A 13648-nucleotide genomic window follows, 5' to 3' on the forward strand; every position below is an offset into this window, starting at 1 on the left:
AAAATGATTCTCATTAATAAATCTGTGTGTGTGTGTTTTAGTAATCTGCCCTTTCTAAATGTAATTTAAAAACTTACCTGTACTAAGAAAACCTATTGAGCTGTCACTGACACTCATCTACAAGACTAACTTAGGAATTCCACTGGGGAGTCAGAAGCTCAGATGAGAATGGCTCTGTGTTGAAGCGGTTAATGAAATAGTATCTTAAACAGCAATGGTTTGACTGATTAACAACAAAAACCTAAATTTGATTGGCACAGTATTACAGTTGGTTAAAAAACAGGTCAAGCAGGTGAGATGACCTATACAATAAAAAATCTTTGCAGCCTAAGCAGGGTGAATGATTGCATGTGGATTTAGATGCAATTGTTTCATTTCTCTAAATAGAGTTGCAAACTGTGTACGCTTTCTGAACGATCAATGTCAACATCACAAGAAATTTATTTTATGTTCATCACAAATATGGACTGGAGATTTACTGAGCTGAATACCCAGCCAAATGTCCTTGGTCTCCCTTTACACAAGTGTAACTACTGAGCTCAGTGAAGTTGCTCCTGATGTATACTGGTGTAATAAGAAAATCAGTCCCAGAGATTATTCCAGTCATTTCAAAGTTGGATACCTGTGTTGTCACACCTGTAAAATTGACTTATGCACCAAGTGGAAATGGACTTGCACAGGCATGAAATGGGTAATTCGGTGACCCAAATGGCTGGTTAGGTAAATGAACAATTACTCATTTTGCGTGTATGCCCCTTTGTGTGGGCAAATGCAGGCTCTGTGTATGGAGCAGACGCACACAAATCAAATGAGCCCAACTCAGATACCCACAGCTGGAAAACTGGACATACATAAGAAGTACATCTGGGTAAATCAGCCAATTTTTGTCCAGAGTGTTTATGTGAAAAAACCCTCAATAGCTTTCTACCTGCTAAAATTGTTTAGTAAAATATTGCTTCTCTTTTGGCATATCTGTTTTTATTGCTGGTATGGGATTTTTTTTTTACATAAGGCTAGAGTCAAGTTATTACTATCCAGTGATAAATCAGATGCGCGTCAAGAGACAGCCGGTATTTTTCTTTATTCTGGATAGCAGAATGGGTAGGTGAAAGGACAATAAACAGATTGAATTCCCACTTTTACTTCTGATGTCCTGATGCTCCCAAAGTGGTTACAAACCTAATCATATAACAAGAAAATAACCCAGTCCATGCATAGTCAGCAGGCGAATAGAAGAAAGATAAGAAACAAAAGAACAAGACAAAAGAAACACATTTATTTATTTCCTTTTTACCTTTCACTTAGTCACCTGCTGACCAGATATTCAGGGACTGGATTATTATATCACTATAATAGTATGCGTACGCACAAACACACAATATAAATATATTTTCCTCACACCTATGTAAAGGGAAACCAAAAAGGTAGTTATCCATAGAGGTAGAACCCCACTTTCTTGCTTGCAACTAGAACATCTACTGTATAATTTTATTTAAACACTCCCAAAATAAACAGATTAGCATAATCCATTTTAGCTCATTGTCTTTCCCTTAACACTACCAACTTTAATTCCTTCACAAAATGTACTCACCATCTTATGCAGTGGCATGTAAAGCACCTGTGGGAAAGAACAGGAAATGACTTTCCCTCCCTTTCTTAGGTTTTCTTTTAAGATGTTTTTAATATTCCCTTGAAGACAATCACAGTAGCAGTTTGCATATTGGATATTTATTCAGTAATGTGGATGGGGAAACAATAACCGTATGTTATATTACCTGCCCTTTTAAAATATTCATTGACCAGTAATCTATCCCTCACTCATAGAACTTCAAAAAGTATTAACTCTTTATGCAGGGGAGATCTCCATTCAACCCTGTAGACCAAATCCTGAAAGGTTAAAACCATGAGCAACCCTATTCATATCAATAGAGTTGCACCATTTAAGTCTGTGCAGAATTTTGCTACTGACATCTTTGTTTAGAAACACTATTTAATCATATTATTATGTCTATGTGACTAACAGTGTGGTAGGTAGTGGGTTCAAACTTCTGGACTACTAGGTATGAAGGCCAGATGCTTCTCCAGAAGATACATTTTTACTATCTCCCATTACATGTCTGTTATGTTGATACATAGACAATCTCTAAATGTGTTGTGCCTCTTTCTTTGCTATTATTAACCTGGGAGATGATTGTCTTTATTTATCTATGAGAGAGTTATTGACTATGCAATTGTCAGGACTTTCGCCTTGTGTAAATCACCCGTACTTCTCAGACTATCTAGCCCAATGCCAAATTGATTTTAAAGGGTTAGCAATTCAAAGCATAAACTCTTTGGTATTCCAGGTTTCAGAGGGCTACCCATGTCAGTTTCTTTCAGCAAAAACAGCAAGGTGTTCGGAGGCCCTTTAAAGACATTAGAGTGCCACTGGCCTCCTTGTTGTTGTATTAGATATTCCAAATGCCTAGAACTCCATTCCTAGATCACCAGAAGTTCAATACGCAAGTCAGTTTTGGCTTGTCATACAAGTATTTAAATGACAGAGCACATGTAAAGGTATGTGAGTCTCATACATAGCCCTGTACTTTACAAACATGGATGGAAATGGGCATACCTATGAAAGAATGACTGATTTTCTGTGTCAAGTATCAGGGGGTAGCCGTGTTAGTCTGAATCTGCAAAAGCGGCGGGGAGTCCTGTGGCACCTTATAAAACTAATAAGCGAAAGTTCTTCTTCACACAGTGCATAGTCAACCTGTGGAACTCCTTGCCAGAGGAGGCTGTGAAGGCTAGAACTATAACAGAGTTTAAAGAGAAGCTAGATAAATTCATGGAGGTTAGGTCCATAAAAGGCTATTAGCCAGAGGGAAGGAATGGTGTCCCTGCCCTCTGTTTGTCAGAGGCTGGAGACGGATGGCACGAAACAAATCGCTTGATCATTGTCTTTGGTCCACCCCCTCCAGGGCACCTGGCACTGGCCACTGTCAGCAGACAGGCTACTAGGCTAGATGGACCTTTGGTCTGACCCAATATGGCCATTCTTATGTTCTTATGTAGTGTAGACGTACTCTCAGAAATGTAGGACCTGAAGATGCAAATAGAGTATTTAAATCATTCTGGGCTGATATCTCTCAAGATTTGTCCCAGATTTTTAAACGCAACACTGACAAAACAAGTCAAGATGTGGGCTCATTTAGGAAAGTTCCTTTTAATTTAATATTGGTATAAGAGTCTATACCAATAACTCAAAAAACTATAGCATTTAATGGAGAATTATTTCCTTCTCTTAGGCTTTTTTCATCACTCTAGCAAGCATTATACCAGGGATTGAAATTCTTTAATGAACAGGGTGCAAAAATTGAAATCTTGTATTTCTCTATTATAGTCTAAAGTATTTCTCCAAAAAGGCCTAGAAGATACAAATAACCATAGATGTAGAACTGGGGGTGCTGCCACCTGCCCTGGCTTCAAGTGGTTTCCATCAATATACAGGGTTACAGCACCTGCATTATAAAAACTGTTCCAGCAACTCTACAAGTGATAAGATTCCAGCAAAATAAATTGCTTAGAGAATACGTGAATGAATTCCTTAATTTTTTTTGCGGTACAGAATTAGAGAACCCTACAAAAACTGGCCTTTTGCCTTGTCACTAGATCTGCAGGTTCAAACACACAGGAGCCATACTTTCTAAACATATGTACATAGTATAATTTATAATTGGTACAAATTATTAATAATTTCGATCCCACATAAGTTTGCTCTTCTTATAGATTTAAAGCACCCATTTCCATTGTACTCGGAGGCCAAATAACCGCTTGTAATACCTAATAAATTACTATTATAATCACAGTATTCCTGACCATTCAAGCTGCAGACTTTTGAACACAGAAGGAATTTATGTTTTGTTACAATCAGGCCAAGTTATATTTCTTGTCCTTTGCATGCACATCTGAAATAACAATGTCTATAGTAAACTGTTCCCTCAGGCAGCTCATATAATAAATTAACATCAGATAATCTGAAAACTTGTTTATACAGAGTAAAACAAACATAGTAGGGAATTCCTTATCATAAAGTCATATGCTCTATGCACATGTTTGTTGCTTTGTATGTGTTATGTATTCCAATACAATGACCAGCTAAATCAATACAGAGGCAGCTAAATCAATGGAAGAATAGTTCCATTGACCTAGCTACCACTGCTCACGATAATATAAGTGTCCTATGTCAACAGAAGAGCTCTGTACATCAGTGTAGACTACTTCTGCACTGTGAGGCTATGCTGGCATATCTACGATGCTATAGCTATGCCTGTAGAGTCCCTGTAGAGTATAAATGTGGCCTGAGAGTGGTGCTTGGAATTAGATTCTCCTGAATTTTCAGGCCACATCCAGACCTCATGTGAGTTCCTCTCCAGCTATGTCCCCTTGAGCAAATCACTTAGGCCGTGTCCAGACTCAGGGGTTTTTTCGGGAAAAGTAGCCTTTTCCCGAAAAAACTTCCCCTGCGTCCAGACTCAAGCCGCGTTCTTTCGAAATTATTTCGAAAGAACGCAGCTTTTCTTTCGATGGCGGTAAACCTCAATTTACGAGGAAGAACACCTTCTTTCGAAAGTCCCTCTTTCGAAAGAAGGCGTTCTTCAATGTAAAGAGGCCGTCTTCGAAAGAGAGCATCCAGACTCGCTGGGTGCTCTCTTTCGAAAAAGCGGATTTCTCTTTCGAAAGATCCGCCTGCAGTCTAGACGCGATCTTTTGAAAGAGGCTCTTTCGAAAGATGCTTTCGAAAGAGCCTCTTTCGAAAGAAGCCTGCAGTCTAGACATAGCCTTAGGGTATGTCTAGACTACATGCCTCTGGCGACAGAGGCATGTAGATTAGGCTACCCGGCATAGGCAAAGAAGTGGGGATTTAAATAATCCCCGCTTCATTAAAATTAACATGGCCGCCGCTCTGTGCCGACGATCAGCTGATCCGGCACAGCGCGGTCGTCTAGATGCGGATCAGTTAGCTAGGGAAGCCTTTGCCAACCGATCCTGTAAGCCTCATTTTCCTCTTTTCCAAACTGAAAAGTCCCAGTCACTTTAGCCTTTCCTTATATGGGACCTGTTCCAAACCCCTGATCATTTTAGTTGCCCTTTTCTGAACCCTTTCAAGGCCACAATATCTTTTTTGAAGTGAGGAGACCACATCTGTACACAGTACTCAAGATGTGGGCGTACCATAGTTTTTACAGGGGCAGTAAGATATTCTGGGTCTTATTTTCTATCCCTTTCTTAATAATTCCTAACATTCTGTTTGCCTTTTTGACCGCCGCAGCACACTGTGTGGACGTTTTCAGAGAACTATCCACGATAACTCCAAGATCTCTTTCCTGATTTGTTGTAGCCAAATTAACCCCTATCATATTGTATGTATTGTTGGGGTTATTTTTTCCAACGTGCATTACTTTACACTTATCCACATTAAACTTCATTTGCCATTTTGTTGCCCAATCACTCAGTTTTGTGAGATCTTTTTTAAGTTCTTCACTGTCTGCTTCTGCCTTGATTATCTTACTTTAGTATCATCCACAAACTTTACTACCTCACTGCTTGCTCCTTTCTCTAGATCATTTATGAATAAGTTGAATAGGATTGGTCCTAGGACTGACCACTAGTTACCCCTCTCCATTCTGAAAATTTACCATTTATTCCTACCCTTTGTTTCCTGTCTTTTAACCGGTTCTCAATCCATGAAAGGACCTTTCCTCTTATCCCATGACAACGTAATTTACATAAGAGCCTTTGGTGAGGGACTCTGAAAATCTAAGTATGCTATATCTACTGGATCCCCCTTTTCCACATGTTTGTTAACCCCTTTAAAGAACTCTAATAGATTAGTAAGACATGATTTCCCTTTACAGAAACCATGTTGACTTTTGCCCAACAAATTATGTTCTTCTACACGCCTAACAATTTTATTCTTAACTATTGTTTTGACTAATTTGCCTGGTACCGACGTTAGACTTACTGGTCTGTAATTCCTGACATCACCTCTAGAGCCCTTTTTAAATATTGGTGTCACATTAGCTATCTTCCAGTGAGTAGGTACGGAAGCTGATTTAAGGGATAGATTACAAACCATAGTTAACAGTTCTGCAATTTCCCATTTGAGTTCTTTTAGAACCCTTGGGTGAATGCCATCCGGTCCCGGTGATTTGTTCATGCTAAGTTTTTCTATTTGTTCCAAAACCTCCTCTAATGACACTTCAAGCCAGGACAGTTCCTCAGATTCATCTCCCACAAAGGACGGTGCAGGTTTGGGAATCTCCCCAACATCCTCAGCCGTGAAGATTGCTGCAAAGAAATCATTTACCTTCTCTGCAATGGCTTTATCGTCCTTGATTGCTCCTTTTGTATCTCAATTGTCTAGGGGACCCACTGGTTTTTTAGCAAGATTCCTGCTTCTAATGTACTTAAAAAACATTTTCCTATTATTCTTTGAGTTTTTGGCTAGCTGTTCCTCAAAATCTTTTTTCGCTTTTCTTATTACAGTTTTACACTTAATTTGTCAGTGTTTATGTTCCTTTCTATTTATCTCACTGGGATTGGACTTCCATTTCTTGAAAGATGCCTTTTTGTCCCTCACTGCTTCTTCTTCATGGTGGTTAAGCCACGGTGACACTTTTTTAAGTCTCTTACTATGTTTTTTAATTTGGGGTATACATTTAAGTTGGGCTTCTATTATAGTGTCTTTAAAAAGTTTCCTTGCAGCTTGCAGGGATTTGGCTCTTGCCACTGTGCCTTTTATTTTCTGTTTAACTAACCTTCCTCATTTTTGTGTAATTTCCCTTTTTGAAATTAAATGCCAGAGTGCTGGATTGCTGAGGTGTTCTTCCCACCACTGGAATGTTAAATGTTATTATATTATGGTCACTATTCCCAAGCGGTCCTGTAATAGATACCTTCTGGACCTGATCCTGCGCTCCGCTCAGGACTAAATCGAGAATTGCCTTTCCCCTTGTGGGTTCCTGTACCAGCTGCTCCAAGAAGCAGTCATTTAAGCTATTGAGAAATTTTATTTCTGCATCTCTTCCTGAGGTGACATGTACCCAGTCAATATCGGGATAATTGAAATCCCCCACTATTATTGAGTTCTTTATTTTGGTAGCCTCTCTAATCTCCCTCAGCATTTCAATGTCAGTATCACTGTCCTGGTCAGGTGGTCGATAATATATCCCTACTGCTATATTCGTATTATTGGAGCATGGAATTACTATCCATAGTGATTCTATTGAACATGTTGATTCATTTAAGATTTTTATTTCATTTCATTCTACGTTATCTTTCACATATAGTGCCACTCTGCCACCCACACAGCCCGTTCTATCCTTCCGATATATTTTATATCCCGGTCTGATTGTGTCCCAGAGACTTTCCTCATTCCACAAGGTTTCTGTGATGCCTATTATGTCAATCTCCTCCTTTAATACAAGGTACTATAGTTCACCCATGTTATTAGTCAAACTTTTAGCATTTGTGTAGAAGCACTTTAAAAATGTGCCACTATTTATTTGTCTGCCCTTTCTTGATGTATTAGATTCCTTTTATGTGGTTGTTTGTCTGCTCTGGCCCCTTGTTTGTCCTCTCCCCTCTTCTCTTTCTCACTACAGCCTAGAGAATCTCTATCAATGGATTCTCCTCTAAGAGGAGTCTCCGTCCAATTTACGTGCTTCTCCGCACCAATCGGCTTTCCTCCATCTCCTAGTTTAAAAACTGCTCTATGGCCTTTTTAATGTTCAGTGCCAGCAGTCTTGTTCCACCCTGGTTTAGGTAGAGCCCATCCCTTCCTGTATAAGCTCCCCCTCTCCCAAAAGTGTCCCCAGTTCCTAATAAATCTAAAACCCTCTTCCCTACACCATCGTCTCATCCACACATTGAGACTCTGAAGCTTTGCCTGCCTACCTGGACCTGCGCGTAGAACTGGAAGCATTTCTGAGAATGCCACCATAGAGGTCCTGGATTTCAGTTTCTTTCCTAGCAACCTAAATTTGGAGTCCAGGATGTTTCTTCTACCCTTTCCTATGTCATTGGTACATGTACATGTACCATGACCACCGGCTCCTCCCCAGCACTACACATAAGCCTATCTAGATGCCTCAAGAGAGCTGCAATTTTCGCACCAGTCAGGCAAGTGACCATACGGTTCTCCCGGTCATCACAAAAGGATAGAACGGGCTGTGTGGGTGGCGGAGTGGCACTATATCTATGTTTCTAACGATCAAATCACCCACTACTAACACCTGCCTCTTCCTAACAACTGGTGTTCCCTCCCCCTCAGAGGTATCCTTAGTGCGAGAGGATACTGCAACATCCTCTAGAAGGAGGGTCCCAACTATGGGATGGTTTCCTCTGTTCCCATTGAATACTCTGCTCCCCTGAGACTTTCATCCTCCTTAAGAGCACTGGGGCTCTCAGACTGGAGGTGGGACAATACTACAGTGTCCCGGAAAGTCTCATCAACATAGTTCTCTGCCTCCCTTAGCTCCTCCAGTTTAGCCACCCTGGCCTCCAAAGCCCGAACTCGGTCTCTGAGGTTCAGGAGCTCCTTGCAATGGGTGCACACAGATGCCATCTGCCACAGGGCAGGTGATCATACATAAACAGGATAGCCCTTCTCTGTTCTATTGAAACTAGTCAGTAGGAGTAAAAGCAGGGGTGGGGAACCTAAGTCCCAGTGGCTGGATGTGGCCTCCGGCTTGCCTAGATCATGACCCTGAGACTCAGTCCTCCCCCCCCACCATCTCCCTACAGAGCTGGAGCCCACAGCTACTAGGTTGTCCCTCACTCCTCTTGGCTTTGGTGTGCAAGGGGAATAAGGAGAGTGTCTTTCTCCTTCTCAGCTGGGGGCCCACTTGAGTGAGGGGTTTGCTTTTTTGCTTCTCACTTGTTTGTGGCCCCCAACTGATTTTACTGTGGGTCAGTGGCCCCCAACCATAGTTCCCTCTAAGCTGTGCCTCTGTGCGGTTGCACACAAAAAATTCTCTGCCCACCTGCCTCCTTTGCAGAGCCACACAGCAGAACTCGCTTGCCTGCTGGAAGGTGAGTGACGTGGTGGATTTGGAAGGTGGCAAGTGGTTGCTCCAGCAGCCGGGGCTGGGGCCAGAGGAGATGCGTGGTGGGCGGTAGGCGGCTGCTCCAGTGGCCAGGTGGGGCCATGTGGCGGGCAGCCGGGGCTGCTCCCAGCAGCTGGGGCTACATGGTGAAGGGGCTGCTCCGGTGGTCGGGGCTGCTCCAGGGGCCAGCTCCAGGGCCACACAGTGGCTGCCAGACTACTCCATGTGACAGCTGCCCAAAGCTGGATCTAGGTTGTGGTGGAGCTGCTCTTGGGGCTGGGGCCCCTGCATCTCTCGTCCCCCCTCCCACACCTCTCAACCCTCATTCCGCAGCCCTCTGTCCCCTCTGCTCCCCTCATGTCACTGCCCCACAACCAGCACCTCACTCCCTAGAACTCCTGGGTGCTGGCAGCAGCTTCCCTCTGCCAAAAGTGGGGACTCAGGCTACGTCTAGACTGCAGGCTTCTTTCAGAAGAAGCTTTTTTCAGAAGAGATTGTCTGAAAAAACTTCTTCCAAAAGTGCGTCCACACTGCCAAAGTGCATTGAAAAAGCAGATAGTGTCCGGACTGAATGGACACTATCTCGCATGTAAGCTGTGATTACTATGGGCGGAATGGCCACCAGGGCACCTGTGCTTTTTCCTCATCTTCTGAAAGAACTTCCTCTTCCCCATCCACACATGCCTTTTTGCAAAAGAGCTCTTTCACAAAAAGACTTCTTCCTCTTAGAATGCGGATTACCAACACCAGAAAAACCCCTCTGTTCTTTTGATTTTCTTGTGGAAGAACGCGATTGCAGTGTGGACATTCCTCAAGTTTTGTCGGAAAAATGGCTGCTTTTCTGACAAAACTCTATAGTGTAGACATACCCTCACAGCCAGCCCCATGAGGAGCAGCCTGGGGCAGTCCCTCCCCTGCACACAGGCTGCCCAGGGAGCAGCGCTCTCCAGGGTGGGGGGCACATCTCACTTTCTCCCTATGAGGAGTGTGAGGGGGCTACCTGGGAGAGTCTCTTGGGGAGCAGTGCCTCTGGTGGGTGCTACAGTGGCACACAGCCAAAGAAGAGCACATGACCTCATTATTGGAGTACAAGACAAAACTCTGCTCATGGATGGAAAATCTTAGAGGGAACACTGCCCCCAAGTCTGAAACGATTCCCCACCCCTGAGTAAGTGGATCAGAATCTGGTACTTAACCTTTCTGTGCATCAGTTTCCTCATCTGTAAAATGGTGTTCACAGTACTTCACCAGCCAATGAAGGATTTGTGAGGAATATTTGTATGTGACATTGCAGTTTACTCTTGATTAAGATATGCTTCCTTATAAGGAATGGGATTCAATTTTGAGAGGCTATCCAATTAGAAATGTCTGAACACACTTGCACAAATTTGCATGGCTACAAAGTTAGATTTTCACTAATCATTCACTTCCTGCCTGCTAGGTCCCTCCAAATTTCAGCTGCTTTTCTGGTAGGCTGAAATTGTGCCTCTCAAAACATACTAGCCGGGTACTGCAATATTGCTTGGCTGTCACCTTTTTCAATACAAAAGTTTGTATTTATGCACATTTCAAGCCTGCTTTTTGAAATATGGCCCCATGGGGCTTTATTCCCCACAAATTTTTGTAATACTAAAGAGCTCCCTGTCTATTTTTAAAGTGACTTCTTCTATGCAATGGAAAATTAGGTGTCCTCCCTGATCGTATGTAAAATAAAATACTCAAAACAAAAATGTACACATTACACGTACCTAAGTCTTTATATGTAATAATTGCATTGACTGATAAAATCTGCACAGCACCATGTCCTCTTGTCTGGTGAGCCTAACATTACCATCTGGGAGTGGTATGGTTTTAATTTTTGGAATTAAATTTTTGGAATGGTCCATTTTTGTTGTGCATGCAGCATAACTTACCCAAGAAGCACCTCATGCACACAGCAGAAACCATGTCTGGTTTAGATGAATAAGCCTAAAGCATTATAACTATTTGGTTGGTCTAACCAGAAGACAGTACCATACAGCACCAAAGAGCCGTGGCCCAGCACACACCTTCATGCACCTCACAGAAGGCCTCATCCGTACATGGGATGGTGTGCTACATGCCCCTTGTGAGGCATTTTCAACCCACGGATTCTCTGGGTGACAGTATTGTGCAACACTTACCACCAGGTAGATCCTGGTGTAGCTGTGCCCTCAGTAGATAACTCTCTCTTTTTCACCTCTTCCACAAATGCTTCTGTGTTCTCAAGTGATGTCACTACAGTTTACAATAGCATTGGGTAACTATTACTGCAGAATAGTTATGGTGCACAGTTTCTTCCTTTCAGATATAACTGTGCTTCTTTACTTAGAGAATTCTCTAATTCTTTTCTTTGTGGTACCAAAGAATATTTTTAGCATGGCCCAAACCATAGGCACTGACTCCATGGGTGCCCCCGCCCTGTTGCTACATCACTTCAGATCATTACTGTAGAATATTGTGATATACTAGAATACATGTATACTGTGAACTAAACCAGCTATTTAAATCCAGACCCAATGTGTCCCTTATCAACTAAACCAATTTCCATTAGGTCCTGTGGTTTCCAAATATCTATTTGGACATAAACAGTTAGGGGCAGAGATCATCTTTTTGTTTTGTGTTTGTACAGTACCTAGCGCAATGAGGCCGTGGAGCATCCCTTCATACACAAAACAAATAAATAAATAGTGAGATTGTCCAGGGAACAGAAGAGCACCATTGTTTTGGAAATATGTTTTGTTTTATGTACTTTTCTCTTCCTAATTATGGGCAGGTCAACACAGAAACTTTTTGCAAATAAATCCACAAATCATTTAAGAACACAGAAATTAGAGATAAGTGACTGGGTTTTTTTTTAGCAAGGTATCTTGAGTCAGATAATTAAAAAGAGGTGGAAGCAGAAAAAGCCTTTCTTATTGAGAGTGGGTAGGAAGTCTTGCCCCAAAATGACCCCACCCAGGCCCTATTTAAAATACCGATGTATTTAAAAGGAAATGCCCAAGTTCACTGAAGCATCTGTTAGAAAATAACCAACTCTTTCCTGATCCTATAACATATTCAGTCATTCCTGCCATGAACAGGTGAAAACCTTGGACTTATTCTCATGTCAAATATTAAAATGTCTATAAAGGAATATTGAAATGGATTGATTTTCCTCTCTTAAGAAAAAGACATCTCAAAACCTCCCCCTTCCACAATCAAACTCTAGATACATCCGGATGAATAGCAAGAGTTCTGAAGTCTGGTCATTATAAACATATAATACAGTAATAAATCACCCTTTAAATTCTGGTTCAGTATTTCAACTTAAAAAAATATGCTCCAGCATAGAGTAAAATCTGCTAAATGTACACCAAATGGATTAAATACCTTTGATTCTTGGCTGGTGGTAGATGCTGGAGAAGGGGGCTGATCTGTGTTCTCCAGTTCATTATCTTTCTCCACATTATCCACACTGACTTCAGCAGTGTTGCTTGGGGGAATCATTTTGCCTCTAAAATAATATTGTTGCTATTGGGAAGCGAGCTCCCGTCCTTGCCTGCTTTTGTTTATTTAATTTGTTCTTTCTTCTCCGTTCCTGCAGAGCAAACACACTCCTCTCATTCTCAGTTTGGCTATATTTGAAGGCTGGAATTCTCTGGATTTTCTTTTTCTTCTCCTCTTCCTCCCCCTCCCCTTTTCCTCTTTCTCTTCCCCTCCGGTCCCCTCTGTAATTCTGCTGCAAGGGCAGTAAGTTATTGATGGCTCTGTAGGTCAGCTGTGTGGCTGCTTCTGTGTTTTTCTTGGTCCTTCTTTCCTCAGAGTGAAGCCTGGAGGTGTAGAATAGAAAGTCGTGACTGTCAGCCCAGTGATCAAATGGGAGTGAGCTGAAGCAGAAAGCCTGAGCTGCTCACACACATGGGGCACTGGAGGGAGGAGTTGTATTTCTAATGCCTTGAACGGCTTTGCTGGAGCATGTGCTGTCATAGTAGTGGAAGAAAGTAATGCACTCACACACGCACGCAACTACACACGAGGTTTGGAGAAGCTGCTTTACCTTGTAGGAAGCCTGAAGATTCAGGAGCATGGCACCGTTTGAAGAAGTGCAGCTGCTCAAATCTTATGTTATTTCTATTGGGGGGGGGGGGGGTCCAGAAAAAAGAAGAAAGCTTCTAGCTTCTCTTGGAGGAGGGGGAGAAACACAACAAATTTATTGTTTGTTACAAATTCTGTTGTATTGCACCCCCCTCGGGGGTGCTCATGGCAGGAGGTGTGTGTGTGTGTGGGGGGGGGGGGTGCACGCAATATAACAGTACCTACAAGAAATGTAAGTCTGAAGTAGAGTGTGGGGGGCCCAGGGCAGAGAGTTGGAGTGTGGGAGACTCAAAGAAGGGGGAATGTGGGGGGTGTAGAAATCAGGGCAGGGGGCTGGAGATAGGGGGTCAGAGAGGTTCAGGATTAAAGGCAGGGGATCCAAGGTAGGAGGGATGTGGGAAGTGTGGAAATCAGGGCAGGGTTTGGGGGTGGGAGGGTCTGGGCAGAGGTCTGAGGGGTCA

At 42.5% G+C, this 13648-nt stretch overlaps 1 protein-coding gene across 1 annotated transcript in view; it reads right to left on the bottom strand.

The window, feature by feature from the left end:
* STAC (SH3 and cysteine rich domain) overlaps positions 1–13034 on the bottom strand; it is a 128417-nt gene extending 115383 nt beyond the window's left edge. The window contains exon 1 of the mRNA XM_006124009.4: positions 12483–13034. Coding sequence (XP_006124071.2) covers positions 12483–12599 — 117 coding nt within the window. The 5' untranslated portion in view covers positions 12600–13034. The remainder of the gene's footprint in view (positions 1–12482) is intronic.
* Positions 13035–13648: the final 614 nt, after the last annotated feature.

This window comes from Pelodiscus sinensis, chromosome 2 (assembly GCF_049634645.1).
Source record: "Pelodiscus sinensis isolate JC-2024 chromosome 2, ASM4963464v1, whole genome shotgun sequence".
In the NCBI taxonomy this organism is placed as follows: Eukaryota; Metazoa; Chordata; order Testudines; family Trionychidae; genus Pelodiscus; species Pelodiscus sinensis.